The sequence below is a fragment of the Aulostomus chinensis genome, chromosome 19 (genome assembly GCF_037954235.1).
Source record: "Aulostomus chinensis isolate RoL2024-O1b breed Wild chromosome 19, RoL_Achi_v1.0, whole genome shotgun sequence".
NCBI classification, from domain to species: Eukaryota; Metazoa; Chordata; class Actinopteri; order Syngnathiformes; family Aulostomidae; genus Aulostomus; species Aulostomus chinensis.
Genome location: NC_141338.1, coordinates 23,397,532 through 23,423,628, shown reverse-complemented (window position 1 = coordinate 23,423,628; position 26,097 = coordinate 23,397,532). Strand labels below are relative to the sequence as shown.

At 41.8% G+C, this 26,097-nt stretch overlaps 1 protein-coding gene across 2 annotated transcripts; it reads right to left on the bottom strand.

The window, feature by feature from the left end:
• Positions 1–2,193: 2,193 nt before the first annotated feature.
• On the bottom strand, positions 2,194–25,949 carry ccni (cyclin I). 2 transcript variants are annotated; one of them, XM_086186871.1, is made up of 10 exons: positions 25,752–25,949; positions 23,992–24,151; positions 13,728–13,862; positions 11,090–11,164; positions 10,788–10,928; positions 8,407–8,535; positions 6,621–6,722; positions 5,840–6,005; positions 4,610–4,830; positions 2,194–4,259 (listed from the first exon to the last, which is right to left on the bottom strand). In XM_086186871.1, exons 2-10 carry the CDS (start codon positions 24,103–24,105, stop codon positions 4,056–4,058), a joined length of 1,287 nt encoding a protein of 428 aa, XP_086042997.1. In that variant the 5' UTR covers positions 24,106–24,151; positions 25,752–25,949; the 3' UTR covers positions 2,194–4,055. The 2 variants fall into 2 exon arrangements, with proteins under 2 accessions (XP_086042997.1, XP_086042998.1); XM_086186872.1 differs by lacking the exons at positions 23,992–24,151; positions 25,752–25,949 and adding an exon at positions 12,410–12,462 and having other exon boundaries at positions 13,728–13,837.
• Positions 25,950–26,097: the final 148 nt, after the last annotated feature.

Sequence of the window (26,097 nt, the reverse complement as noted above, 5' to 3'; positions counted from 1 at the left end):
ACGGGACCAGTCTGCTCCCACCTTGTCCAGCGCTCCAACAAGAGCACTGAAAATGTCATCTGCTGTTGTGGTGTCATTCATGGGCACCAATTCAAGCAGCTCCTCGGTGATGGTCAAAGTTTCATCAACACCTCTAATGAATATGGCCAGTTGAGCAATATCTGTGACATCGGTGCTCTCATCTATTGCAATTGAAAATGCGATAAATGACTTGATTTTCTCTTTCAGTTGGCTGCTCAAGTCACTTGAGAGTTCTGTCACCCGATCTGCGACAGTGTTCCTTGTTAGACTAATATTGGCAAAAGCAGGTCGCTTTTCAGGGCACACAACTTCTGCAGCCTTCAGCATGCATGTTTTTACAAACTCCCCATCAGAAAATGGCTTGGATGCCTGCACCAGCTTGTTGGCAATAATGTAGCTGGCTCTTACAGCCCCATCAGCAATATTGCGGCTGCGTGTAAAAGTAGACTGCTGTTTCTTCAGACCAGCGACCAATTTGTTTATCTCGTCTTTCCTTATTTGTCCTTTCAAGTGATCATACTTTTCTTTATGATGAGTCTCATAGTGGCGCCGAATATTAAACTCTTTGAACACTGCAACTTGCTGATTACATACCAGGCACACTGGTTTTGCATTCACTTCTGTGAATAAATACTTCTCAGTCCACTTTTCCTGGGAAACTCTGCATTCCGTGTCCACTTTTCTTTTTTTTGACAGTGCCATTTTGGGAAGGGTGTGTTGACGGATAACTTGTTTAGTAGTGGTGAATGGTGAAGCAAGATTGCCGGTTTATTTTTACTTGGACACATCACGTTGCGAATATACATCTTGTGACTAACTCGTGTCAGTGCCGCATGCTGGACGTGAGCGCTTTTACACATTTACTGCCCTCTAGCGGCTGGAGGGAGCATTTGGTTTGTATTTATTTAAAAAAAATCACAACTTTTGATAGAAATGAGCTAGAGACTCGTTTCTTTTTTTGACATACTCAGAAATTTATGCCAGGCCGGATTAAATCATCCAACGGGCCGGGTCCGGCCCGCGGGGCGTTTGTTTGACATGCCTGCACTAGAGTTTAAGATAAAGCTGTTACCTACATCGGTCCTGAAGCAGCCCTGTCTCCACAGCATCGGTGCATGGCATCGTTATGAAGCTGGAGCACGATTTTCTGTTCTTTCTTTAAGGTTTTAATTAGGAGTGTGCGAGGTGTTGGTTGTACATATTTATTTTGGATTATTTGCATATGGGTTTATTAATATTTCTTTTGGGTTCCATTGATATGTATTCCTTTTGAATGAGATATTGGCTAAACAGGTCTTTGGTAAATTTGTTTGATCCTTACGCATTATTTTGTACATTTTGTTTCTGTTTCTAAGTTTAACTTATCCTTGAATCGTTTTACATCTTTGCTGTTTCAATGTTCTTTTTTTTTTCTTATTTAATTAATTTCTTTATTTTGGGTGACAACTCACCCCCCTTCACAACCACTTGTCTTCCGGGTAAGCTGCTGCCCCTGACTAGTTTCCCTTCTTTTCTTTTTTTTTGTAGGAATGGTTTGGATGACCTTCTGGTTTTAAATGATTGTAATAAAATGAATATTTTTATCCCTGGAACCATGTGTCTGGCCAAATGAATGGAACAAACCTGTGTGCCTCGTATCAATACAAGGAACAAACCAAATTCTCTGGGTGAAATTCCCAGAGTGGTGGTGTTGTGCAACAACATATTAGACTTATGTTACTGTGGTTACTCACCATACCCTCGCCACATTATAAACACCATCTTTACGTTCCTTTCTGTAGGTTTTCAATTTTATTCGTCCTTCCCTTTTGAGTGAGTTTCCTCTCCCCTTGTTTCCCAGACTCTGTCAGAGCATGAGGCAGCATCATTTGTTTGACTCAGTTTAACCAGTTTTCATTTCATTGAACAATAGCTTTTAAATCCATCTACAATGCACAACAAATTAGGACATTAGAGCTCATGTAAAGCATCCCAGCATCCTGGACCGAGAATGGGAGAAGTTTCCACAAGAGAGGACCTTTATAACTGGAGGTTCTGGTTCTGATTCTACTTTTGGTGACTCTATGAACCACAAGTAACCCTATATTATCTTGCTAAGAATAGTCATTGTAATTTGCAGGACAACATGTTTCAAGAATGTGTTTTCTCTTTAAAGAAGACAAAAAGCTCACATCAGGTTTCAGTCTCTTTATTTTGGGCCATGGTGTGTTCAGGGACAGCCACCAGCAACCCCAGCAACAAGAATAACAGAGCATTTTGCAAGAATAAAATATTTTAGAGCTTCAACAGATTAAAAACAGCATTTACTGAAGATTCTCAGTCAACCATCTTGTCCAAGTTTGATTCTCACACATGCTTGCTTGCTATGATAACACAAGGTTGTTTACATTTCAATTCCCTCTGGCTCCTTCAACACAAAAATCATTGCAATCAGAGTTTTTGTCACAGCCCATTTCTTCCTTCAGAGGTAAGTTTGATGAGACTGTGGTTCCCAAAATTAAGTTTATATATATATATATTTAGATTTGGAAGTGTAGGATGCTTTGCAATTAAAAAAAAATACACACATTAGCTTGGATTATTTACACCAAGTATAAAAATGTGATTAGACAAGTAGTAGAGTCCCTGTCTTAAGGCAAAACTGTTTTTCGGATGCCCATTGAGAGCTTTGGCAGTTTCTATTCTATTCAATGTCTTGTGGTAACAAGCTGTTTTTTTGGGTCCTCAAATGTAGTATTTACCCTTAAATCATCACTTAAATTTAAATGCAATGGGATAAACTATGGCACCCTGTTATCCAGAGTCATTTATGTGACTATCAAGCCCATACCATGGTATCGTGGTTACATCCACAACAAATGGTGGATGACTATCCTACTACTGTACTTGAATACAAATGGTGCATCGCTACCCACTATTTGTGTTTTCAAATACACCTTTTTTAACAATTGCATCCTTTTCCAGTATCAACTGGTTTTCACAAGTTTTTTTACAATATAAAATCAAGCACTACTATGACACTTGCAAGACAAATTGTGTGGTTTCAGGCAAATTCCAAGCCTCAACTTTTACATTCATAATGTTTAGACATAAATAAAAGCCAATGGCTGCTTGTGAAATCAGGTAAAACATGAAAACACAAACAGCTAAAAATCCTCTCACAGCCAAGATGTCTGCATGAGATTTACTTACAGAAGCAACTTCAGACTTTTTATTCAATTTGTAACGGTGAATAAAGCAACTTGAACTTTTATTTAGTCAATCACAATAAGCTGATGGGAAACAAGGACTGATAGGAGGCATCTTATTAGCAATCAAAAATTGCACTTCACTTAAAATCTTTATCTGAGTTAATTAATTTTCAATACAAATAAACCTGTTAAGACTCATGAATGTTGTAAGAATACGAGATGAAAGCATGCAGGGAGGACTGAAAAAATAAAAAATATGACAACAAAGAAAATAATGTGAACATCAAATATAAGTTGACGGACAGGGATGGAGAAGTCAATTCTTTTTTTTAAGATAACATTTAATATTTTTTAACTTTTTTCTACTGACAAGTATAATTAATAATAGGCTTTAAATTATTTGGGCTCTGTTTTCCAGTTGCAGGGAATGATGAGAGATGAGCTCTGGGCTGCTGAACAGATCAGGCTTTGCACTGGGGTTGCACTGAAAACCATCTTACTCACTGAAATCATTTGTATCACTGTATTCTTTATGAATCTTTTTTGGTAAGTTTCATAATAAGCAGTGATGTAAAGAACAGTTTTCTCTGACAATAGTAATAGACAACATTTCTAAAGGAGCAATCCCAATATTGCTTTTTGTGCCAATGATTACAAAATTAAATCTCTCTCGTATTCTGTTGCTAATTACTGATGAAGTTGCCCATTAAAGATACAGGAAAAAAAGTCTATACATCACCATCTTGACAAAACTGTATTTTGGTTTTAACTGCTGATTTTGTTTTATCTGAAAGTGATGATATTGGTTCTTAGATGATTTAGTGAGTAGGTTCCTGTTTGGTCTTAAGAGGCACCGACTGGCTGCAGAGGTGGGCAGGGGGAGGAACTGCCTTCTTGTCTTGACAACAGGACACTGCAGACACCCAGACCGCCTTTGCTTTCTGTTGATGTTATTGCTCCTTCCTGGACAGCATTGGCAGTGGAGATGTCTTCACTGTAGAGGCGTTTGATGCCATCGTAAAAGTCGTCCACCTCCATCTCCTCCACCTGAGCACAAAGACCAACTTACATTGTGACTGGCCTAGTGCTGCATCAAATGCTTATTTTTGTGATCCAGAGTCATTTATGTGACTATCAAGCCCATACCATGGCATAGTGGTTGCTGTCTGGTTTATGGAATGTTAGAAAGTAGAAAATAATACCTATGTGACAAATACAAATACAATATATTCCCACTGAAAGGTTTGAAATCAAAACATTTCTGTTGTTTTTTTTCCCTTTAAAAATAATAGATGTCCATAAAAATTGTAGTAATATATTATTATTATTAATATATTTAATATTTCAGCTCTACCCTCTATTAAACCATTTGATAATCTTAAGAGAGAGGGTGCTACCTTGCGCTTGATGGAGGCTTTGCAGCAAATTATGACCTTCTGCAGGTGGTTAAGATGGCAGAGGTGTTTGGGTGAAGAGGATAGAGCTGGGATGCTGCTGTCTGTGGAGCTCCAGAGGTCCTGGCTCCCCTCCTCCCAACCAGCAGATGTCTGTGGCTGGGCAAGGGCATCAGTGACAACAGTATGATCCCTGGAAGACTCAATAGTAGAGGTGATGGTCCCTGGAAATAAAACACAGTAAAGAGATATGCTAATGTCCATCCATCTAGCTTTCGAGTGAGAGGCAGGGTTCACCTTGGACAGGTCGCCAGTCCATTGCAGGGCCAACATATAGAGACAGACAACCATTCACACTCACATTAATACCTACAGTCAATTTAGAGTATCAATCAGCCTAGTCCCCGATTGCATGTCTTTGGACTTTGGGAGGAAGTCAGAGTACCCAGAGAGAACCCACACAGGCACAGGGAGAACATGGAGACTCCACACAGAAAGATCCCATGCCAGGGCTCAAACCCGGAACCGTCTTGCTGTAAGGCAACAGTGCTAACCACTGCACCACTGTGCCACCACATATGCTAATATCTCTCTCTCTTTTTTTTTTCAATAAAATCATTACTTTAATAGCCGGCAGAGACCCAAAAAGAGAAAAGGCTTGAGGAAGATATATCCAAATAGTCACTAATGTCATGTTATTCTCACCCGTTTTTACATTTTAATATAAATAATAAAAAACTTAGTTCTGTGGATGTATTTTTTTAATTACTTGTTTCAATATTTTATTGAAATACATATAATGGTTTGTGGTTTTCATTAGCAAAGGAATAAATACATGTACAACCTTTAACTGAACTGAAAAGAACTTGCAGAAATATAACATGTCTGTTTCAATGTGGTCACACTTGCTGGGTATGGAAAAAACAAAACTGTGTTAGCAATATATCTATATTTTAATTAATCTGTCAGTGCTTTTCCCTTTTGTTCTGGCCTGTCCTACTTTCCTCCTTTTAGCACAGGCATGTGGAGCACAAATACTCACTGTGCTCAAACTTATGAGGAATGCAAGTTACTTGCCGTGTTTTTTTTCTTTCCAAATACAAAGAAAACCCATTCAAGTTCAATCTGTGATATTTCAGGGAAAAAAAGGCTGATCAAAGTGAGACCTCTGAGACCAATGTCGGGGGGTTGGTGCTCTAGAGGAAAGGGTATCATAATTAAGGGTTGAAATACCCAGTTTGCAGCCCAGGTGTATGGGTTCTTGCGCTGGAAGCTGCAGGATGGTTTGGCTCTGAAGGGGTTGGTAGATGTAGACAGTGTTCGGAGGCAAAGAAGCTCTCAATGTGGATAGACAACGAGTCACAAGCTCACGACTGCGGATCAACTCAGCACTGTCTACCTGAGAAATGGGAAGACACAAGCATTAAACAGAGAGTAACAAGGAAGAAAAGAGGAAGAGAAAATGATTTCTATCAATGTCCATTACTCTGCCCTATCTATACAGCAAGGAATCTTACTATCTAAGAAAGCCTTTTTAAACATAATTACTAAGTTTGGTAATTAAATTACAAATTAGAGAACTGTAGTGAATCAATCAGAATTAATCAACTTAAAAAATATACATAGAAAGTTTCAGTATGTATTGCACTCTGATATGAATAATAAATAGTTGTTCTGCTTTTGTTTCCATCCAACTTCTGCCCTTCATTTCTTTAGTCTGCTGCAGTCAGACCTTATGGTCAGTGTTTTTGTACCTTCTGACAAATCTACCTGAAAAGTCAACAGCCTAAGAAGCAATCTCATTTCTGTCTCCTGAAAAATTTTAAGTTTACAAATTGTCTTCAGGGGACAGACATCAGTCTTGGACAATTAATGGTCCACTGAGCTTTCTTCTGTATCTCCATTTACAGTGCTGGCTTTTTTTGTTGGTTACATGATCCAGTATGAGCAACTACAGCTCTGATGACACATTTTACCTAATTATAAATTGGAGACCTACTGTAGAAATGAGTACCTGGGCCTTTCTTAGCAGCTCAATAGAGAGAGCCAGCCAGTCAGGACAGCAGTTCTCCAATTCCAGCGTGATAAGGGCTAAAGCCAGCATGGATCCTCTCAGCTGCAGCAACACAAAAGGGACAAACTGCTCAGTACCCATGCATAAATTCATCTAAATGAATAAACACACTATCAGTCAAAGTATGGAAACACCTTCTCACTAAATGTTTTTTCTTTATTTTCATGACTATTTACATTGTAGATTCTAATTGAAGGCATCAAAATTGTAAATGAAGACATATGGAATTATGTAGTCAACAAAAAGTCTGAAATTACTCAATGCATGTTACTTAATGCATGTTACATATTCTTCGTCAAAACAGCCACCCTTCGCTTTGATTACTGCTTTGCACACTTGCAGTCTCTTGATGAGCTTCATGAGGTAGTCACCTGAAATGGTTTTCCATCAGTCTTGAAGGAGTTCCCAGAGATAGTGAGCCCTTGTTGGCCCTTTTGCCTTCACTCTGCAGTCCATCTCATCCCAAACCAACTGGATTGGGTTTAGGTCAGGTGATTGTGGAAGCCAGGTCATCTGGCGCAGCTCTCCATCACTCTCCTTGGTGAAATAGCGCCTACACAACCTGGAGGTGTGTTCGAGTTCATTATCCTGTTGAAAAATAAATGATGGTCCAACTAAATGCAAACCGAATGGGATAGCATGTTGCTGCAGTGCCATGCATGTAGAGACCATCTGTTCAACTTTTCTGCATCACACAAAGACATGGCAAGTGGAACCAAAGAACAAAAATTTGGACTCATCAGGCAAAAGCACGTATTTCCACCGTTCTAATGTCCATTGCTTGTATTTCTTGGCCCAAACAAATCTCTTCTGTTGGTTGCTTTTCCTTAGTAGAGGTTTCTAAGCAGCTGTTCGACCATAAAGGCCTGATTGGCGCAGTCTCCCCTTAACAGTTGATGAAGAGATTTGTCTGCTACTCAAATTCTGTGAGGCATTTATCTGGGATCTTATCTGTGGTGCTCTTAACTTGCTATTTCTGAGGCTGGTGACTCAGATGAACTCATCCTCGGCAGCAGAGGAGACTCTTGGTCCTCCTTTCCTGGGGTGGTCTTCATGTGATCCAGTTTCATTGTTGTGTTGATGGTTTTTGCAACTGCACTTGGGGATGCACTCACAGTTTTTTGCAATTTTCCTGACCTTCAGTTCTTAGTAATAAGACTGATGGCCTGTTGTTTCTCTTTACTTGGCTGATTAGTTCTTGGCATAATATGAATTCTAACAGTTGTCAAATAGGGCTGTCAGCTGTGTACCAACCTGGTTTCTCCACAACACAACTGATGGTCCCAACCCCATGAAGAAGGCTAGAAACTCCACAAATGAACCCTGACAAGGCAAACCTGTTAAGTGAAGACCATTTCAGGTGACTACATCACAAAGCTCATTGAGAGAAGGCCAAGGGTTTGCAGTGCTGTCAACAAAGTTAAGGGTGGCAACTTTAAGGAATCTAAAATATAAAATATATTTAAAGTTTTTTTTAACATTTTTTTTCTTTGCTGCATAATTCCATATATCTTACATTATATATTTAATGTCTTCAGTATGTATCTACAATGTAGAAAGTAGTAAAAGTAAAGAAAAATCATTGAATGAGAAGGTGTGTCCAAAATTTTGAATGGTAGTGTTTACAAATAATATTAACAATAAAATTCAAAATTACTCAGCCTCAAAACTCAAATCTTTGGTGTGAAAGATATCCCTCAGATTAACAGTGAGTAACTGTGTGTACCTGTATGAGTGTGTGGTCCGCCAAACAGTGGTAGAGTTGTTGCATGAGCAGGGCAAGATGCTGGGAGCGGTTAAGACTCATCAAGGAGTCCAAAAACCCAGAATGACACGACAACACCATTGCATGGAACTAAAGGGAGAACAAAATCATTCAAGTTTTCCTTCACCTGAAAAGAGTAGTTTGCCTTTCAAATGCTCACAAAGTGTCCCTAACTCCCTACCCAAATTCTCACTTAAGTATTTGAGACTAAAAACAGCTGATCCAGGCTGTCAAAATGAAGATGACCAAAACTGAACATTTAATTCAACTGACAGAAAAACTGCATTACACAATCAAATAGGTTTAGTAGTTGGACATTATTCCTTTACCTTTTTTTAATTTCTTGAGGCAAGATAACTAATATGTAGCGATATGTGTGATATGATAAAGCATGTGTCATGTGTCATCCTGTATGAAAAAGGATGTGCCTATGGGACTCTTTGATGGTATGAAAACCTTGGGAAAAAAATTCCATGTTTTCACTGTATCCTTGTGTTGCAGACTTTATAAGTTTGTTGTAAAATCTGAAAAAGAAAATCCATCCATCCATTTTCTAACGCGTATCCTGTTAAGGGTCGGGGGGGGGGCTTGAACCTATCTCAGCACCCTTCCGGCTACCCTATCCTAGCGGCGATGGGCGAGAGGGGGGTTACACCCTGGACAGGTTGCAAGTCCATCGCAGGGCCAACATTGTCCATCCATCGTCGTCTTCCACTTATTCCTTACTAGTAAGGGTCGTGGGGAGGTTGGAGCCTATCCCAGCATCAATGGGCGAGAGGTGGGGTACACCCTGGACAGGTTGCCAGTCCATCCCACGGCCAACATACAGAGACGAACAACCATTCACATTCACATTCATACCTACGGTCAATTTAGGGAATCCAATTACCCTAGTCCCCAGTTGCATGTCTTTGGACGATGGGAGGAAGCCGGAGTACCCGGAGAGAACCCACACAGGGAGAACATGCAAACTCCACACAGAAAGATCTCATGCCCGAGCCGGGACTCAAACACGGAACCTTCCTGCTATGAGGCCACAGTGCTAACCACTGCACCACCGTGCAGCCCAGGGCCAACATCCCATCGTCCATCGTCATCTTCCGCTTATTCCTACACATTAAGGGTTGCGGGGGGGGCTGGAGCCTATCCCAGCGTCAACGGGCGAGAGGCGGGGTACACCCTGGACAGGTCGCCAGTCCATCGCAGGGCCAACATATATAGGCAAAAAAACATTCACACTCACAGTCATTCTTATGGTCAATTTAGAGTATTCAATCAGCCTAGTCCCCAAATGCAAGAGTTTGGACTGTAGGAGGAAGTCGAAGTACCCGGAGAGAACCCATGCAGGCACAGGGAGAACATGCAAACTCTACTTGGCACCAGGCTCACCTAGGTTTGAACCCCTATTTACAATGTTATCTCATTCAACCATTCACAAAATAACTCACACAGTGATGGTGGAAGCTGCCATGCACGATGCAGTATCTTGCTCAAGGACACTTCAACACGGTCAGGGGAAGTGAAGATGGAAACAGCCACCCTTCTGTTGTAAGATGGCCACTCTTTATTTTGATTTCTGGTATAGATGAGCCATTCTACAACCTCCTGCAAATTTCATTGCCTTTGATGCACTTTGTTTTGGAAATTTAAAAAAAAAATTGCTAGCACCAGCTGGTGGATGGGACATGTAACTTTTATTTTCTACACTCAGTGTGGGTTGGTGAATTTCTGTACCAAATCTGGTATTGATTGGATGCCAACTGGCATCCTCAATTGGTCACCTGTTGCCAAGTTTGGCAAAAAACCTCAGTGGGGAATGGGGTCTACGAATCCAAAGTACGGGTGTGCAGCCTATCACAAGAGATTGAGCGGGCTCAAGCAAACTTATGGATAATGCAGGATCTTTTCTTGTGGTATTAATGCTTTTACTATAAACAGTTTTACTTCAGAAAAAAGTTATAACAACCAACATCAGTCAGAGAATGTGAGTAAACTAAAGTCGGAGTTTGCCTTGGGTTCTCAAGTCATTAAATCCACTCATGTTCATGGATGTGCTTTAACCTCACCTTGGTTTCAGTTAACTTGCCATATTTGATATCTTCAAGCAATTTCGATCTTTTGGATAACCAAGAATCTCCCATAAAGCAGACCTCAGTCCCTTAATTGGAGGGTAGATCTGGTATCACTGACTGCCAGTTGCATCGCACTTCTGAAGAATGATACCTTAATGTTGCCAACTGCAAAAAGGTAACCTATCTGTAATCAGACATTAACTTTGTTCTGCTATAGGGAGTCACTAGGTGAATGGAGTGAGTGAGTGAGTAAGAGTAAAACAGACGCACAATGTGCAGGAAGTCCAGCGGCGTGGCTGTGTGCAGATCCCAGTTCAGTTTGTCTAGGATGATCCTCTCCATCCTCAGGATCTCTGATGGAGAACAGCCACAGCTGCTGCAGGCAGCCAGCTCCTTCAGGGAGGGCACACACTTCGAGAGACATGGATACACATTGAATATTAAAACTTGTGAGAAACATCCACTTTCTTCATTCAAAGTTTTCTATGGATACAAAGTTTTCTATTGTCTGATCATGTGTATGTGTGTGTGAGTGTGAGTGTGGGTGTGTGTCCATGCCATGTTAAATATACCTCATCCTCCTCACAGGTCTTGGCAGCCAGGAAGAAGCAGGCAATAGCAATGCAGCGCAGGTACTTTGGACGGGCCTGAAGACCAACAATCCAATTCATGAATCAATAAATTGCTAACATCAGTATACTGGAAACTTATCAACTGACAGTTTGTCGAAAGAAATGGTACCGCTGTGATATTACTTTGTACAGAAGTATTAGTATGTCTTACAGATGGAAAGTCCAAACAGTTTGTTGCTTTGTTGACTGACTCTTTGATCATACCGTCTGAAAGGAATAGTTGACCCAAATAAGAAAATTCGGCCATTATCTACTATCAACAGTTAATCAGCATCTCTTCATATCAAAAACATACACATAAATAGATGGACAATGTCAATGTTGAACACAACTGTAGCTGGCTGCATTAGTGAAATTTATTTAACACTTTAACTTGATTGTTCACTTGAACTCAGAAAAAATATTTCAAAATAAAAATAGGCAGTGTCTCACTCTCTTTATTTTAGTAAGTCATCACCCTACTCTTTATTTTAAAATTTGAAAAAAGTTTAAAGTAATCAAACGACTACCTGATTAAACTTTTAAAATTTTGAATTCAATGGACTTCACGTTTGCATTTATTTGAAGGTACCAGTTGGCAGCATCTCCAAAAATGGGCTCATTGCAAACTTGTGTTGCCCCCACCATTTGTGTTATAAGAGTGAAATGGTTTTGTTGCAATGTTACATTAATACTTTTTTGATATTACTTTTGATATTATGATTTATTCTGAAAGGACCGTCCTGGTCCTTTTTTTATAAGATGATCATACTGTTAAGAAAGCACACTGGCATCAACCTCAGTGCAGCATCTGACACAATTAGGGATGCACTGATACTGGCATTGGGTCTACTGCATGCACATACTCATACTCATGATCACAACATGAATCCAATACCACTACAACTGATAACACTTTATGGCAGAGGCTTAACCTCTCATTTAAGCAGGGAAGCAGCTGAGAAGGTACAATGTCTGCAGTTTGTAGATCTTTTTAAGGCAAATGAAGATAAAAAGTAGTCTACCAAATATGCTCTGCTATATTTTCAATATGAGGGGCAGAAATTAGGTCTTTAACACAAGCAATTTGGAAAAACATCTGACCAACATAACCTCAAGTTCAAGGAGTTCGCTACTGCTAATGGTGTCCACAGATAACCTGCTGGCTGTTATTTGTTGGAAGAATATTACTTAAACATCTTCTCAGTGTGCTGGAGCTGAGGTAACAGAGTGATGCATTTCGGGGTCAGAGATACTGTTGTGCTGATGAGACAGACGTACTATGTTGTAGGGAAATGATAGCTGGTGAAGAAAACTGTTTCCCATTGCCACATCTGAAAGAGACTTGAGGTGAAATTAAAACAGCAAGTCACAATTCCTTTGAAGTTGGTGGTCAAGTCAGAAAATATATATAATATAAATTTCAACTAAATATCAAACTGAAAACATTCTTCTTAGGGATTTATTGCAAGGAGAAGACTATTACTAAGTTACTCAGACACTGCTAATGCTAGCACATTCAGAAGAGCAGACAAAGATCTAAAAGAACTCTGGAAGTCTATCAGAGGGTCAAAGCGAGCAGAATCCTTCACTGACAAAGGAATCACATGGAAGTTTATTGCAGAGCAAGCACCATGGTGGGGTGGCTTCTTGGAAAGGCTTGTGAAATCTGTAAAGGACTGTTTAAAGAGGGCACTGGCTCACTTTGCTTGGGTCGGGTTGGGTTGGTTTGGCCCCGTTTCCACTGGCCCCAACACGGTACTCACCGTTACCATTTTGGTCCCTGCTCCACTGGGGTTCGAAGCGAGCCGAACAGGGACTAAAATGTGATATAAACACATAGCGGGGCGCTGTTTGGGTAACTTACCTGCTTACATTGTCTACTTTGTATCATCTTGGCCTTGCTGGAGTACTGGTCGATCGCTTGGTAAAGTCTAATACTTTTCGTGCCTGTCTGTTGTCCCTTACTTTTATTTTAAGCAAAAACTATTGACCAAGCAACAGGCATAACGTTGCCTGCATGTCATCCATTGTTGTTGTTTTGTTGCACACCAATTGCGCCGGGGAACTCTCAGCCTGAGTCCACCCACACTGACGTGGTACTCAGTGCTAGTGGAAATGCACCTGTACAAAGCTGTACCAACCCGACCCCACCTAACCTGAGCCGAAAGTGAGCCAGTGGAAACGTATCCTTTGAGGAGTGATGACAATGCTTGCTGAAGTAGAGGCTTTGTTGATTTCCAGGACCCTCTTGTATTTGGACAGTGATGTATCAAAGCCTCAGCCACTTAAACCCTCTCATTTCCTGGTTGGAAAAACTCTAACCTCTCTACAACCAAAGCTTTTGCTTCCACTGTCTCATGCAACCAATATGAGCAGGAGCACACGGGCCAGAGATGAAGGTAGCAGCAGATATTCATCTCCGTACATATTTTATTGACTCAGGTAGCAGTGGTAAAAGCAGCATGGAGGGCAGCAAGGTGACAGAGTTTCTGTGATCATTATAAGGAGTGAATCCTGATTGAACCTGTCCCTATTTACAGATAAAATGTTAGCAGGTACATTAGCCAGTGGGGAAGGGCTTCACACTACTACTTACCTTGATGGAAGCAAGGAAGCGGTCCAGGATGCTAACAGCTAACACCAGAGTCTCCGGGTACAGCTGTAGTCTGCTATGGAGGACCATCAACCAGTGTACAGCTTCATCCCGCTGGGCTGGGGAGATGTCTGTATCCTACAAAAAAACACAACATTTGTCTAGCTAATGAATCTTGATGGCATGCAAGATTGTTGCTGATGGTGCAGTGCCCACTATGGCAGATAAATATATGGGACACTGACTGGATGGTAGAAGAGTGAGCTCCCTGCTGAGGTACTAGGAGGGGAAAATATTGCTTACATGCCATATACTGCACAGCTAGTTGCAACACTTTTGCAGAGCTATAGGAAACCCACAGTTGTTGATGTGGTGTCAGAACAAAGAATAAAGGTTCTAGTGTATGATCAGTCTGGTTATTAAATATAACTGACATTGAACATTTAAACAAAATTTCAAGCTGCTTTGCTATTTTGTCAAAAAAATAGAAAGTCCCTGGTTGACTGAACATGAAACACTTAAACTTAAAAAATGTAATTTTTCCTTCTAGATATTGATACCTGAACTTCAGTATCTGCTGATAAAGTACAGATCTGATACCATCCATCCATCCATCGTCGTCTTCCGCTTATTCCATACTAGTAAGGGTCGCGGGGGGTTGGAGACTATCCAGCATCAACGGGCGAGAGGCGGGGCACACCCTGGACAGGTCGCCAGTCCATCGCAGGGCCAACATATAGAGACGAACAACCATTCATACTCACATTCATACCTATGGTCAATTAAGGAATCCAATCAGCCTCGTCCCCAATTGCATGTCTTTGGACGGTGGGAGGAAGCCGGAGTACCTGGAGAGAACCCACGCAGGCACAGGGAAAACATGGAGACTCCACACAGAAAGATCCCGCGCCCGAGCCAGGACTCGAACCTGGAACCTTCTTGCTGTGAGGCCACAGTGCTTACCACTGCACTACCGTGCAGCCAAGGTCTGATACCAGTGTATCAAAAATATTTACATATTTTAACATAATCTTAAAGAACTACTAATAACCTTTTATTTAAAGGTAAGATCTCTATCCATTTTATAAACAAATATGTAAAGAGAATTAATGCCATTGAGTTTTTTTTTTTCTTGGCAGTCATAGCTGAGAAACAACAACTCTTGGAGAAAACTACACTCCCTTGAGCAAACTGTTAAAGAATAAATAAAGCTTATTTATGGAAATTAATAGTAAATTGGGCATCGCTGGAAAATCTGGACCAATAACCAGAGTGAATGCAGTCTCAAAAGGTGTTCATCCAGAAACGTAACTATTTGGTGGTCAGCACTGACTCCCTCCACCAGCTTTTATCACAATATACAAGCAAAAACACAAAGACAACCTCTCTCTAATATACAACAAAATTTCTTAACAATATTAATTAAAATTATTAGTTAACAAGCAGCAAGTTTGTGTGTATCGATGCCTGAGGGGAGGCGGAACAAGATGGCAGGCATGACTTGTTAGAGTCTTGGCACATTGGGTCTGCCGAAAGGAGGGCTACAGAGTGTAATGGCGGATCCCCAGTAACTCTCACGAAGAAGAACAGTTGAGCAGGAGGGTTAAACTCTCTGGTGCTCAGATGTGTACATGAGTATGTGAGAATGCTAGTGTAAGTGTACGTAAGTGGAAAAGAAAGACGCAGAAATGTTTAGCGGGAGTGTTCTGGTGATTGTGGTCGAGGAGCAGTATCTGTTAAACAGAGACTTGCTCGGCTCAGTTGATGAGCGGCATGAGTCTGGACCATTAACTAGCATAGCAAGTACTGATCTCGACAGTGATTGCACACTGCATCTGTGAGTGCAGAGCAACACAAAATTGATCCTTGCAGAAGGTTTATGTCTCAGTTCACTCAAGTATGGTAACGCGTGCAAACAGTGGCAACAGCAGAACAAACAAACATAAAAGGGTCTTCGCCTGAAGTACCTTCAGGCTCAGGCCCTAGTTAAATCTGCAAGCAGCATTGTTAGGGCCTGAGCCCCAGCGCGGCCTGTGGCCGCGTCACTAACACCAGCCCGAATCCAACAGTGTATTTGCCAAATCCCTAGGCCTTGTAGTTTAGGAGTTAGAAGCCTGAGTCTGATCAGAGAGTGAGAGCAGAGCTGAGAGCTCGCCCTTTAAAAACCCCTCCGCCGCTGCACTGTCTCTGATCGGTGCTAGAGTGGAGAGCAGAGGAGGATTAACAGAATTTTAGTGTGTAAAAGTGAAATAACTCAGCATACATTGGTCAAAAGTGACACATAATATCATATTTTTGTAGGGATTTTTGTCAGGAATGCAGTGGTGTGTTTGTAAAAGCTGTGGGATGTATGGTGTAGATGTGAGAAGCGTTTGTTTGACAGTATGTACCTTGAGAGGACATTGGCGTCCATTGTAAGCGTGAAACGTGTCTCCCCACTTTGAGGGCTTACAAAATCCAAACTGAGTAATTCATATACAAACTTTTAATAAATTTTAATCAGCACAGTTGGGAGAGTAATGTGTGAAAGTTTGGAAGCGATAGCATTAATGGCCTAGGAGGAGATAGATTTTGTTCTGGGTGTAAAAAAAGGCAACATTTTAACAGTTTTGTCCAAATTGTGGACATTCTGTTGTAGATACAGCAGGTGAGGGGTCACAGCATATGAATGTTGCGTCTTCATGAGAGGAGTTCAACGATGTTGGTCCCATGTTTGTGGGACATTTGTGGGAGGAGTTATAGCGCTCCAAATTATCTGAAATTATCTTTTAGTTGTGTGGCTCTCTAGGTGGTGCTATTGAGTTTTTGGTTTGTTTGTTTTTAGATTAATGAATGTGTCGCCAGACTGGACAAGTGTGCCGAATTTCAGCGAATTTCATGCATGTTCAGGGGGTGAAATTAGATTATGCACGTTATGCGCATAATGCGCATATTGCGCGTGCTCATTGACAGCAAGAACAGTCTAGTACCAGGTTTTGAATGGGTATGTATGTGAAAACCGGCTACGGGCCGTCTGGCCGAGCTGCCTCATGGGTGTTGGGGGGGGCTGGGACACTGTTTAGTGTGTGTTTGTAGTGTTTTTCGTGCTGCTAATGTGTTGCTCTGCCGAGCAAACATAATAGGGTCTTCGCCTTAAGTGCCTTCAGGCTCAAGCCCTAATAATAACTTCACAGAATTGTTAACAGCACCAGTGGATGTCATGGTCCATGTAATAACAAAGCAAACAGTTCAAAACACACTCTAATCACAAAAACCTGCCCCCTCATTCTTTTGCAGATGAAGCGATGAATTAAATCTACCCTCTGTGTCCTTCACGCACAAAGGGGCGTTGGTTAGCAGCTGGGATTAGGTGGTCGTCTTTAAAAGAAGCAAGATCCTTGTTACCCTTATTCTTCTTGAAACGGGGAGGGCTTTGTTGACTACCCAGTTTTGCATCTATGGGTGAGAGGGTCAATACATTGTCTTAGGCCAGGCTACACTGTGTTTTCTTCTACACACACAAAAAGCGGAAGTTGACTCGTCCAGTGAGTGAAATCCATAGGCCTAATAAATAAATGCAATGTATGCACAAAAACTTGTATGACTCAAGCATTCGCCAAAATGGACAAGGCCTTAGCAGATGGCTATTGTTTATACTTCTTTTGGTGTTGGGTTAGCTATTCCTGGCAAAGGTCAACGCCAGAAGCAGTGAGTTTCTTGAGTTTGTGTTGACATGACTGCACCATTATTGTCTTTGGCAGATTGAATTTCTTCAGCCGCTGCAGGAAGTACATCTTCTGCTGTGCTTTCTTGAGGTCCTGTGTGATGATAGTACTCAGGAAGTGGAAAGACTCCACAGTGTCAATTGTGGAATCAGAGAAGGTGACGGGGGAAGGTGAGGCTAAGGTCATCCTGAAGTCCACGGCCATTTCCAGTCTTTAGAGTGTTGAGCTCTAGGTTGTTTTGGTTGCACCGGGTCACCAGGTGGTCAACTTCCCACCTACAGGCCGACTTGTCACTATCAGAGATGAGTCCGATGAGGGTGGTGTTGTCCGCAAACTTAAGGAGCTTGACGGACTGGTGACTGAAGGTGCAGCTTTTCGTGTATAGGGAGAAGAGCAGAGGAGAGAGAATGCAGCTCTGGGGGGATCCAGTGCTTTGAGTCAGAGACGTGTTTCCCCAGCTTCGCACACTACTTCCTGTCAGACAGAAAGTCTGTGATTCACCTGCAGGTGGAGTCAGGCCACCTGTTGAAAGTGCTTCTCCTGAGGCAGAATCGAAATGATGGTATTAAAAGCAGAGTTGAAATCCACAAACAGGATCCTGGTGTCAGTTCCTGCAAAGTCCAGGTACTGAAGGATGTAGTAGAGGGCCAAGTTGAGTGCATCGTCAACAGACCTGTTGGCTCTGTAGGCTAACTGCAGAGGGTCTAGGAGCAAGTCAGTGATGGTTTTGAGGTGTGAAAGAACAAGGTGCTCAAAGGACTGCATGACCACAGAGGTCAGTGTGACAGGTCTGACGTCGTTAAGTCCTGTGGTCCTTGGCTTCTTGGGAACTGGGATGATAGTGAATAGCAGTCCTGAACACATCCCAGTTGGTGGAGTACAAAGACACCTGGAGATCCTCTACAGCATACTTGGTCCACTTCCTTGAAATCCTCACTACAGGAGCTTTAGTTTCTGCCTGTATGCAGGAATCAGGTGGATCACGACATGGTCAGAGTGGGCCAGTGCAGCATGGAGTGATAAACATCTTTGACTGTGGTTTAACAGTGATCTAGAATATTCTCTCTGGTCGGGCATTTAATAAACTGTATGTATTTGTGCAGTTAGTGAGTGAGATTACCTTTGTTTAAGTCACCAAGGAGAATAACAAAGGAGTCCGTGTTGGTCTGCTCCACTCCAGTATCAGGTTGGCGAGCATGCACTGTGTGTCCTGCACATTGGACTGCGGCAGGATGGGAACACCGACCAGAATGACTGAGGTAAACTCCCAGGATGAAAAAAAAAGTCTTGCAGTTTTTGATGAAAGATTCCAGATCAGGAGAAAAGTGCTGCTGGATCCCTGTTAAATTGTTGCACCAACCACTGTTCATGTAGAAGCAGATTCCTCTACCCTTTGCTTTGCCAGAAAGTTCAGTGTCTCTGTCGACTCTGTAGAGTTAGAAGCCTGCCAGCTACAGCGCAGAGTCTGGTATTAATCCACACAGCCATGTCTCAGTGAAGCACAAAACAGCAGATGAAAAAAAAGTCCTTGTTTTTCTCCAACAGCAGTTGTAGTTACTCAAGTTTGTTGGGCAAGTCAAGTCAAGGCAAGGCAATTTTTTTTTTGTATAGCCCGTTTTCGCAAACAGTTTGTCTCAAAGGGCTTTAAATGGTATCATAACAACATCCTTTGCCCTTAGACCCTCACATCAATTGAGGAAAAACTCCATAGAAAACCCTTTTAACAGGGAAAAATCTGAGAAACCTCAGGGTGAGCAACAGAGGAGGGATCCCTCACCCAGGACAGACAGACGTGCAATAGATGTTGTTACGGACAAGAAAACAGTTTATCTTCAGACTCAGGCCCTAATAAAAAATGTGGACTTCTGGTGGGGAGCAGGGAGAGTGAGCCAGCTTGAGGGGAGGAGGGCAGTGGATGCACGTTAGAGAGCAATATTATGGTGTGTGGTGTGCGCAATCTGCGCTGGTGAAGACGCACAAGCGCATTGGCCTATTTCCCTCTACTCTGGCATCTCACGTGGTGAGCAAAGGTGAGCACACCTTTGGCCAGTATGTCCAAAATTTCTAATGTTAGGAGGGGAAAAGTAGGACACACACTCTTTCCGAAAGCACACTTGTGGCAGGGATACAGAGGTACTGGCATTTCTTGCACATGTGCCTTCCACCAAGCAAGTGGGTCATCATCTGCTTTGACAGCAGTGAGGGACAAGGGGGGGCATTTCACTTCCTGAAGTGGCTGTCCCCGACCTGTTCTTCTTTGCAGTGGTTATGTGCTTTAGTACCCCAGGCAGGCTCTCTTTCCTTTTGGCTGTGGTGGTGATGGTGGTGGCAGAGGAGGTGCTCTCTTCACTTGTTGCTGGAGGCTCTTCTGTGTGTGGCTGTGACGCAAGTGCCAATGCTTCATCAATGCATACCTTAACTGTGCCATCCAGATTCTCAATAAAGTTTCCTTTGAACCTGGGGTGCACAAAACTGCATATGTTCAGCACATTCTTCATTTCCTCTGTATATCTGAGGTGCTGTAGCAGGTCTTCTCACGTTTGTTCAGTGAGATGACTGTCTTCCACTTGTTCTTGAAGTATCTCATGGTTGATGTGTTCCAAGACTGGCTTCAGGGAGGAGAGTGTGACTTGTTTCTCTGCAGCCAGAGTGTCAGTGAAGTCATGGAGAGGAAAAAGGAGCTGTCCCACTTCCTCAAGGACAGTGATGTCATTATCTTTAGGCATAAGATGCCATGTGGATCTGTCTCCTGCTAGCACTCCACAGATGGCCTTCTGTTGCTCCAAGAATCTTGAAATCATTTCCAATATAGATCCCCAACTGGTGACCACATCATGTATCAGTGAGTGCTCAGGGATGTTTAATTCTGCCTGCTTTTATTGAAGCTCACATTTCCGTTTCCAGCTTCAAGAAAACCCTTGCACCACATGCCTGCATGCTCTGGTAGCAGATTCCACCCTTGGTATCTTGAGGACTTTGGAAATGGCCAAATTCAAATTATGACCAAAACAAGAAAACCAAACACAGGGAAATGTTTCAAAGGCCTTCTTCATGTCACTGCCATTGTCTGTTGTGATTCCAGACAGACTCTATTTCTTTATTTTCAAATCCAAGAGCATGTTCTCCATCATTTCTGCTATGTGCTCTGCAGTGTGGTCTTCAGGAAAATAAAGAGACTCAAGACAGTGAGATGTAAGCTTCCAGTCAGCAGAGATGTAGTGGACTGTAAAGCTCATAAAGGGTTCTCCACCACCACCAGTGCTGGTCCAAAGGTCTACTGTTGCACCAAACCACACACCCTCTGTCAGCTGTTCCTCCACATTCCCTCTCAAGTCCTTGTACTTGGCTGGGATTTTGTTTTCTGTGAAGTAGTTTCTTGTAGGTACTTTGTATTGTGGCACTGCCTTCTTCATGAGATATAGAAATCCAGGTTTTTCCACCATCTGAAATGGCATCATGTCTTTTGACATTAAATAGGCCACAGCTGTATTCAAATCCTGGGCTTGTTTTGATTTAGGACCATAAGTGACACACTTTCCGAAGGATTCTGCAACCGTCATACATTACATCTTCCACTTTGCACACTGACACTGAAACAATCTGACGACTAAAAAAATAATTTGACCTCACGCTGTGTACACACGAACTGCAAAACTAGACATCAAAAAAGTTTTTGTGACCGAGCTTGTCACGTTGCACTCACAGAAAGCCAAAGTCGTATCATACAACTACACCATTAATTGTATTAATTGTATTAAAATGACATGCAAACATATAGTTTTTAATTCAATGTTACATTTGATAAATTGACATTGACATATTTAAACTGTTATTGTGCATTTACCTTCACTTGCGCATACAAAGCTAGGTGGTTGTCTCGCAAATGTTGGGTCATGTTGCTCATGTTTGAGCCTTTGGCTGCGACTTGTTTGCAGCACGTTATGCAAACAGGAAGCTTACATCAACAATTACCCCTTGGTCATTTTTACTAAAACCGAAGTGAGCCCACACACTAGACTTTATTTGTTTCTTGGAGGGGGGGAAATAACTCTTCATCCATTTTCACTTTCCTCACTTCAGCTGTACCATGCATCGCTTTTGCTTGTGTAACTTTGTTTTGGTTCGGTGCGAGTTGTGCTGCCTATGGTTCAGTGTCTGGCATAATCTTTGAAAAATGACAGTGTTTAGGAATCTTCACGAATAATTAACCGTGGTGTTTAAAATCACCGATAATCGTGAAATCAAATAATTGTTTCATCCCTACACTGACGCTACTGGAGCATGAAGTGAGACGTGCTGAGGACAGTGAACCCCAGGAAGGCAGCTGGCCCCGACGAAGTACCTGGTAAGGTACTCAGAGTGCGTACTTAACTGACTGGAGTCTTCACCAGGATCTTTAACCTATCCCTATCACAGGCCATCATTCCACCCTGCCTCAAAACCTCCACAATCATCCCTATCCCCAAGAAGACAGCAACGGACAGCCTCGACTACAGGCCTGTTGCACTTAAGGCTGGTTTATGCTTCTGCGTCATGGCGACGGCGTAGACCCTACGCCATCTGTAGGAGCAGGGACGTGTTTTCTCACCTGTCACTGGGCTGAGGGTGTGTCTGTATGGAGGTGTGTCTGTGTAGTGGGTGTCACTGGAGTGATAGCTTGATTGAAATAACCTGCACTTGCCTGGGAATCAGTTTTTGTTTGTTAGAGTGAGGGTGAGGCAGGGTGTCCATATTTCTGTTGACCACAAAGTTACTTTACATCTACACATCCAGTAATCAATCTGCACATCATGTAAAGATTTATTCTTACTGAAAGGATAAATAAACATCCTAAAATTGCAGTAACGGCTTCATGTTTTCCTTGGACTCAGCGTGTCAGACAGATCCCTGCCTTCTCCCTCTCAGTGACTAATTAAAGTTTGATAGTCACCATACACCGTCATTGAGCATTCGAAGTTCTGTGTCGAGAGAAAGCGTTGCTCTGCAATTCACCACCAAGCCGCTAGGGGTTGTGGCTGTGTCTTTGTTTGGTTTTGGGAGTTCTTGTCGGATTCCTTGGTGGTCGCACTTGCGGACCTCCTCAATAACCCTTTCTTTGGCTTGGTCCTTTTTTGCGTGTAGCTCTCACCACAGAAACTTTAAAAACGGCGGTGTTGTTGTGCTGGAAATGACGTTCTGAGCGGACTAATCACAGTCCTTGATGTTCAAGTCACGACGCATCCACGCGACGCGTAGTCAGGATTTTTTGGAGATGCATGTCAGGCTACGGCGTAGGGTCCGTATAGGGGTCTGTGTTGACGGCGTAGGTACAGCGTAGGTACGGTGTAGGTACGGCGCCAAAGCAACGCAAAAGCATAATCCAGGCTTCAAGCCTATAGTCATGAAGTGCTTTGAGATACTGGTCACTCAGCACATCAGGGCCTGTCTGCCTCCCAACCTGGACCCCAATCAGTTTATCTAAGGGGAAAACAAATCCACCGAGGACGCTATCACCATAGCGCTTCACACCGTGCTGGGTCACCTGGTGCACCTTGGGAACTACATGAGGATGCTCTTCCTGGACTTCAGGAGCAGAGGGTCATTAGCACAGCCCAGAGAAATCACTGATTGCTCTCTGCCCAACCTGGAGGACATTGCCAGCTCTCGCTACCTCAGTAGAACTGTCAACATCATCATAAGCTCCGTTCATCCCAGCAACCACCTGTTTGACCTGCTACACTTGGGCCAGTGCTAGAGGTCACACAAAGCCAGGACAAACACTCAGAGATAGCTTCTTTCCTAGAGCTATCACTGCAGTCAACAACCACAAAACAAAATGACCTACCTCACAAAAATACATACATACATCTCTCTCTCTCTCTCTCTCTATATATATATATATACACACACACACACACACACACAGGTATAGATCATACTGATCACTGATAATCAAAAGAAAATAATGTGCATTAATTGTTGCTTAAATTCAAGTGCAATAACTGTTTCACTCCTTCATGTGCAATTTTAAATTCAAACCACTGTTTCACCTTTGATATTTTGCTGCAATTGTGTGTGTGTATATATGTGTGTGTATATATATATGTATGTATGTATGTATGTATGTATGTATGTATGTATATATATATATATACATACACATACATACATATACATATATATATACACACACATATATACACACACACATATAAACATATATATATATATACATACATACACATATACACACACATACATTTATGTATAGTTTTCTTTCTTCTTAATTAAAAGAAAAAAACTTGTACATATATTTAACAACTGCTGCACTGTCGTTTGAAAAATTGCACCAAGGGAGTTGCACTTCAACTTTGTTGTATGGTATACAATGACAAAAAAGGCTTTTGATTGATTTTATTGATTGACTGGTGACCTGTCCAGGGTGTACCCCCAGCCTCTAGCCCAATGTCAGCTGGGATAGGCTCCAGAGCCGTCTGAGTCAAACAGTACAAGTCCAGCAGTTTAAATGTTCATTAACTGTCCTGCTAAGTGAATTTAAGTCGTTCTTTTAAGTGAATCCTCACCAATGAGGAGGGCTTCTTTGGAATGTAGATCCTCCACATCTTGGCTTCTCTAGAGAATGTCATTTCCAGAAAAAATGACAGCCTCTGGTGGCCCCAGGGTTCGGTGAACTTCATGCTTTTCCACCCTGGTTAAGCCTACCTCCCCACTGGATACAGCTACCTGAACAGTGACACAGCACATCAGAACAGCAAACACTCACGTGACTCAATCAAAAAAAAAAAAAAAAAAAAGCATTTGAATTCTTGTTACACCTCAGGCAAGTACAGTAATGCCAAGTAATACTGCCAGTTACATTTACAGACAAAATATTCAGAAAAAGGAGGTAATTTAACTTTAAAGGAACACAATGTCTTCTTTATCCTCCCCAGAGCCAGAGAAGACATTAGATAACATTTAAGTAGTGAGCTAGAGACCAACAAAAACCAGCTGAGTGCAGTGCTGGTAAGTTAAGTGCAATGAATGAATAGTCGGGGACTGGCCAGTCAGCATACCTCTATCTTACCCACTCAGCTTCCAAAAACTAAAGTTTCCCCTCTGTGTATACTGGTTCAGATCTTGTTGACCGTGATTAGAAGTGGTCATTGCCCCAACAGTCATAAAACATAGTTGGCCAAAGTTTGAGGATGCTGTATCTAATCACCACACCTTTCAGGAAATAAGCTGTTTTTGATTTCAAAATTAAAATTTCTCATAATTTCAAATTGTTATTTCATAATGGTGAGTCGTGCAAAACCCTTGTAACATTAAATAAGACTAAGACCATTCTAGAGAAGAGCATATTTGAGACTGTGGACATATGTCGGTTCTGAAGTTTACTGAAAGAAGGTCTGAATACTTATGTACTGTAACTTCACATTTGTGGTTAATGTATTCATTGGCAGTTTTTTTCTTATTGGAGGTAGCAAAACAAATACCATGTCCCAAGCCTTTTAATTTGACATCTCTATATTGACTGCAAATGTTTATTGCCAGTTAAGCACATATTAATTTCTGCCTGCCTGCTTCCTTACCTTTGAGGGGGAAAAAAGTAAATGCTTCTCACAACAACTGTTGGGTGCAAAATGGGTGGAAGTAGAAAAAAAAATCTGTCAAGTTCAACTGTGAAAATCGTGACAAAACACGTCTGATACTGAGACCTAAAATGACAAATTCTGTAGTCCAATTATGTCGGAATAAAACATTCGACTGCAAAACGGAATATAGACCCTCTGTTGTAAATGGTAACTGAATTGAATATTAGCGATACCAAAGGTTCCCAAACACTTCATTATGTAATAAGCACCTGTGTATGGCATTAGTTCTTATTTAACGTACAGTTAAGGGTGGCTTTTAATTCAACCTCATCAGGTAATCGTAATAACATTGGCAGAGTAAGAATTGCAGATAATTTCTAGTTTTCTCGGAAACCACCTTTAACCCCCGCACGCTCCGGTTGAAACCCCCGGCTCCATGCTAGCAAGTGTACTATTAAGCATTTCACTTCATTATCATCAAGACGAAGAGTATTCCCTGGAATTGATCTATTTTGGAAAACTGTTTTGATAACGCGTTGTATGCAATTCATTAGTTTTACATCACGTATAAACGAGAACGTTTTTATAAAAGGTTAATTAATATGCCAAATGTCGCTCACCATCTTCTGGTGTCACATAAAAAAATGAATTCAAGTGTGTTAACAATGACGATGAAACAAAAAAACAGTAGGGACATTTAAATGGCTGCCATGTCCAGCAAGTAGACGAAGCCCTACGAGCCTTACCTCCACAACGAAGCGGAGAAAACTGCAATTGGATTTCATCCGGTCTGCTCAGTTCAGTGATAAATAATGGGTAGAATCTGGGATCCCTTCTTAACTTCAGTCATCCATCTTTGCTTTCATATGGGTGTTACCGGAGAAAGGGGTAGTGGCATTATCTAAAAATAAAAACAGGAAATATAGACGTATACGTCTACTTCCGCGGTGCGGACTTAGGGGAAGAGAGAGTGATAAGTCCCGCCCACGTGAAGAAACACAAAATAATCATAATTTGTATGCCTAAAATATTTCTCGCTCAGAAATTACTGATGAGCGTTAATGCAAACACAATGTGAGCGTAAGTTAATTG

Excerpts from the sequence above, each read along its gene's own strand:
- ccni (XM_086186871.1), bottom strand. The coding sequence starts at position 24,105 with ATGAAGTTCACCGAACCCTGGGGCCACCAGAGGCTGTCATTTTTTCTG. Across the intron at positions 13,863-23,991 it reads CAAAGAAGCCCTCCTCATTG|GATACAGACATCTCCCCAGC; the intron begins GTGAGGATTCAC and ends GTTTTTTTGTAG. Across the intron at positions 11,165-13,727 it reads GCTTCCTTGCTTCCATCAAG|GCCCGTCCAAAGTACCTGCG; the intron begins GTAAGTAGTAGT and ends GTTGGTCTTCAG.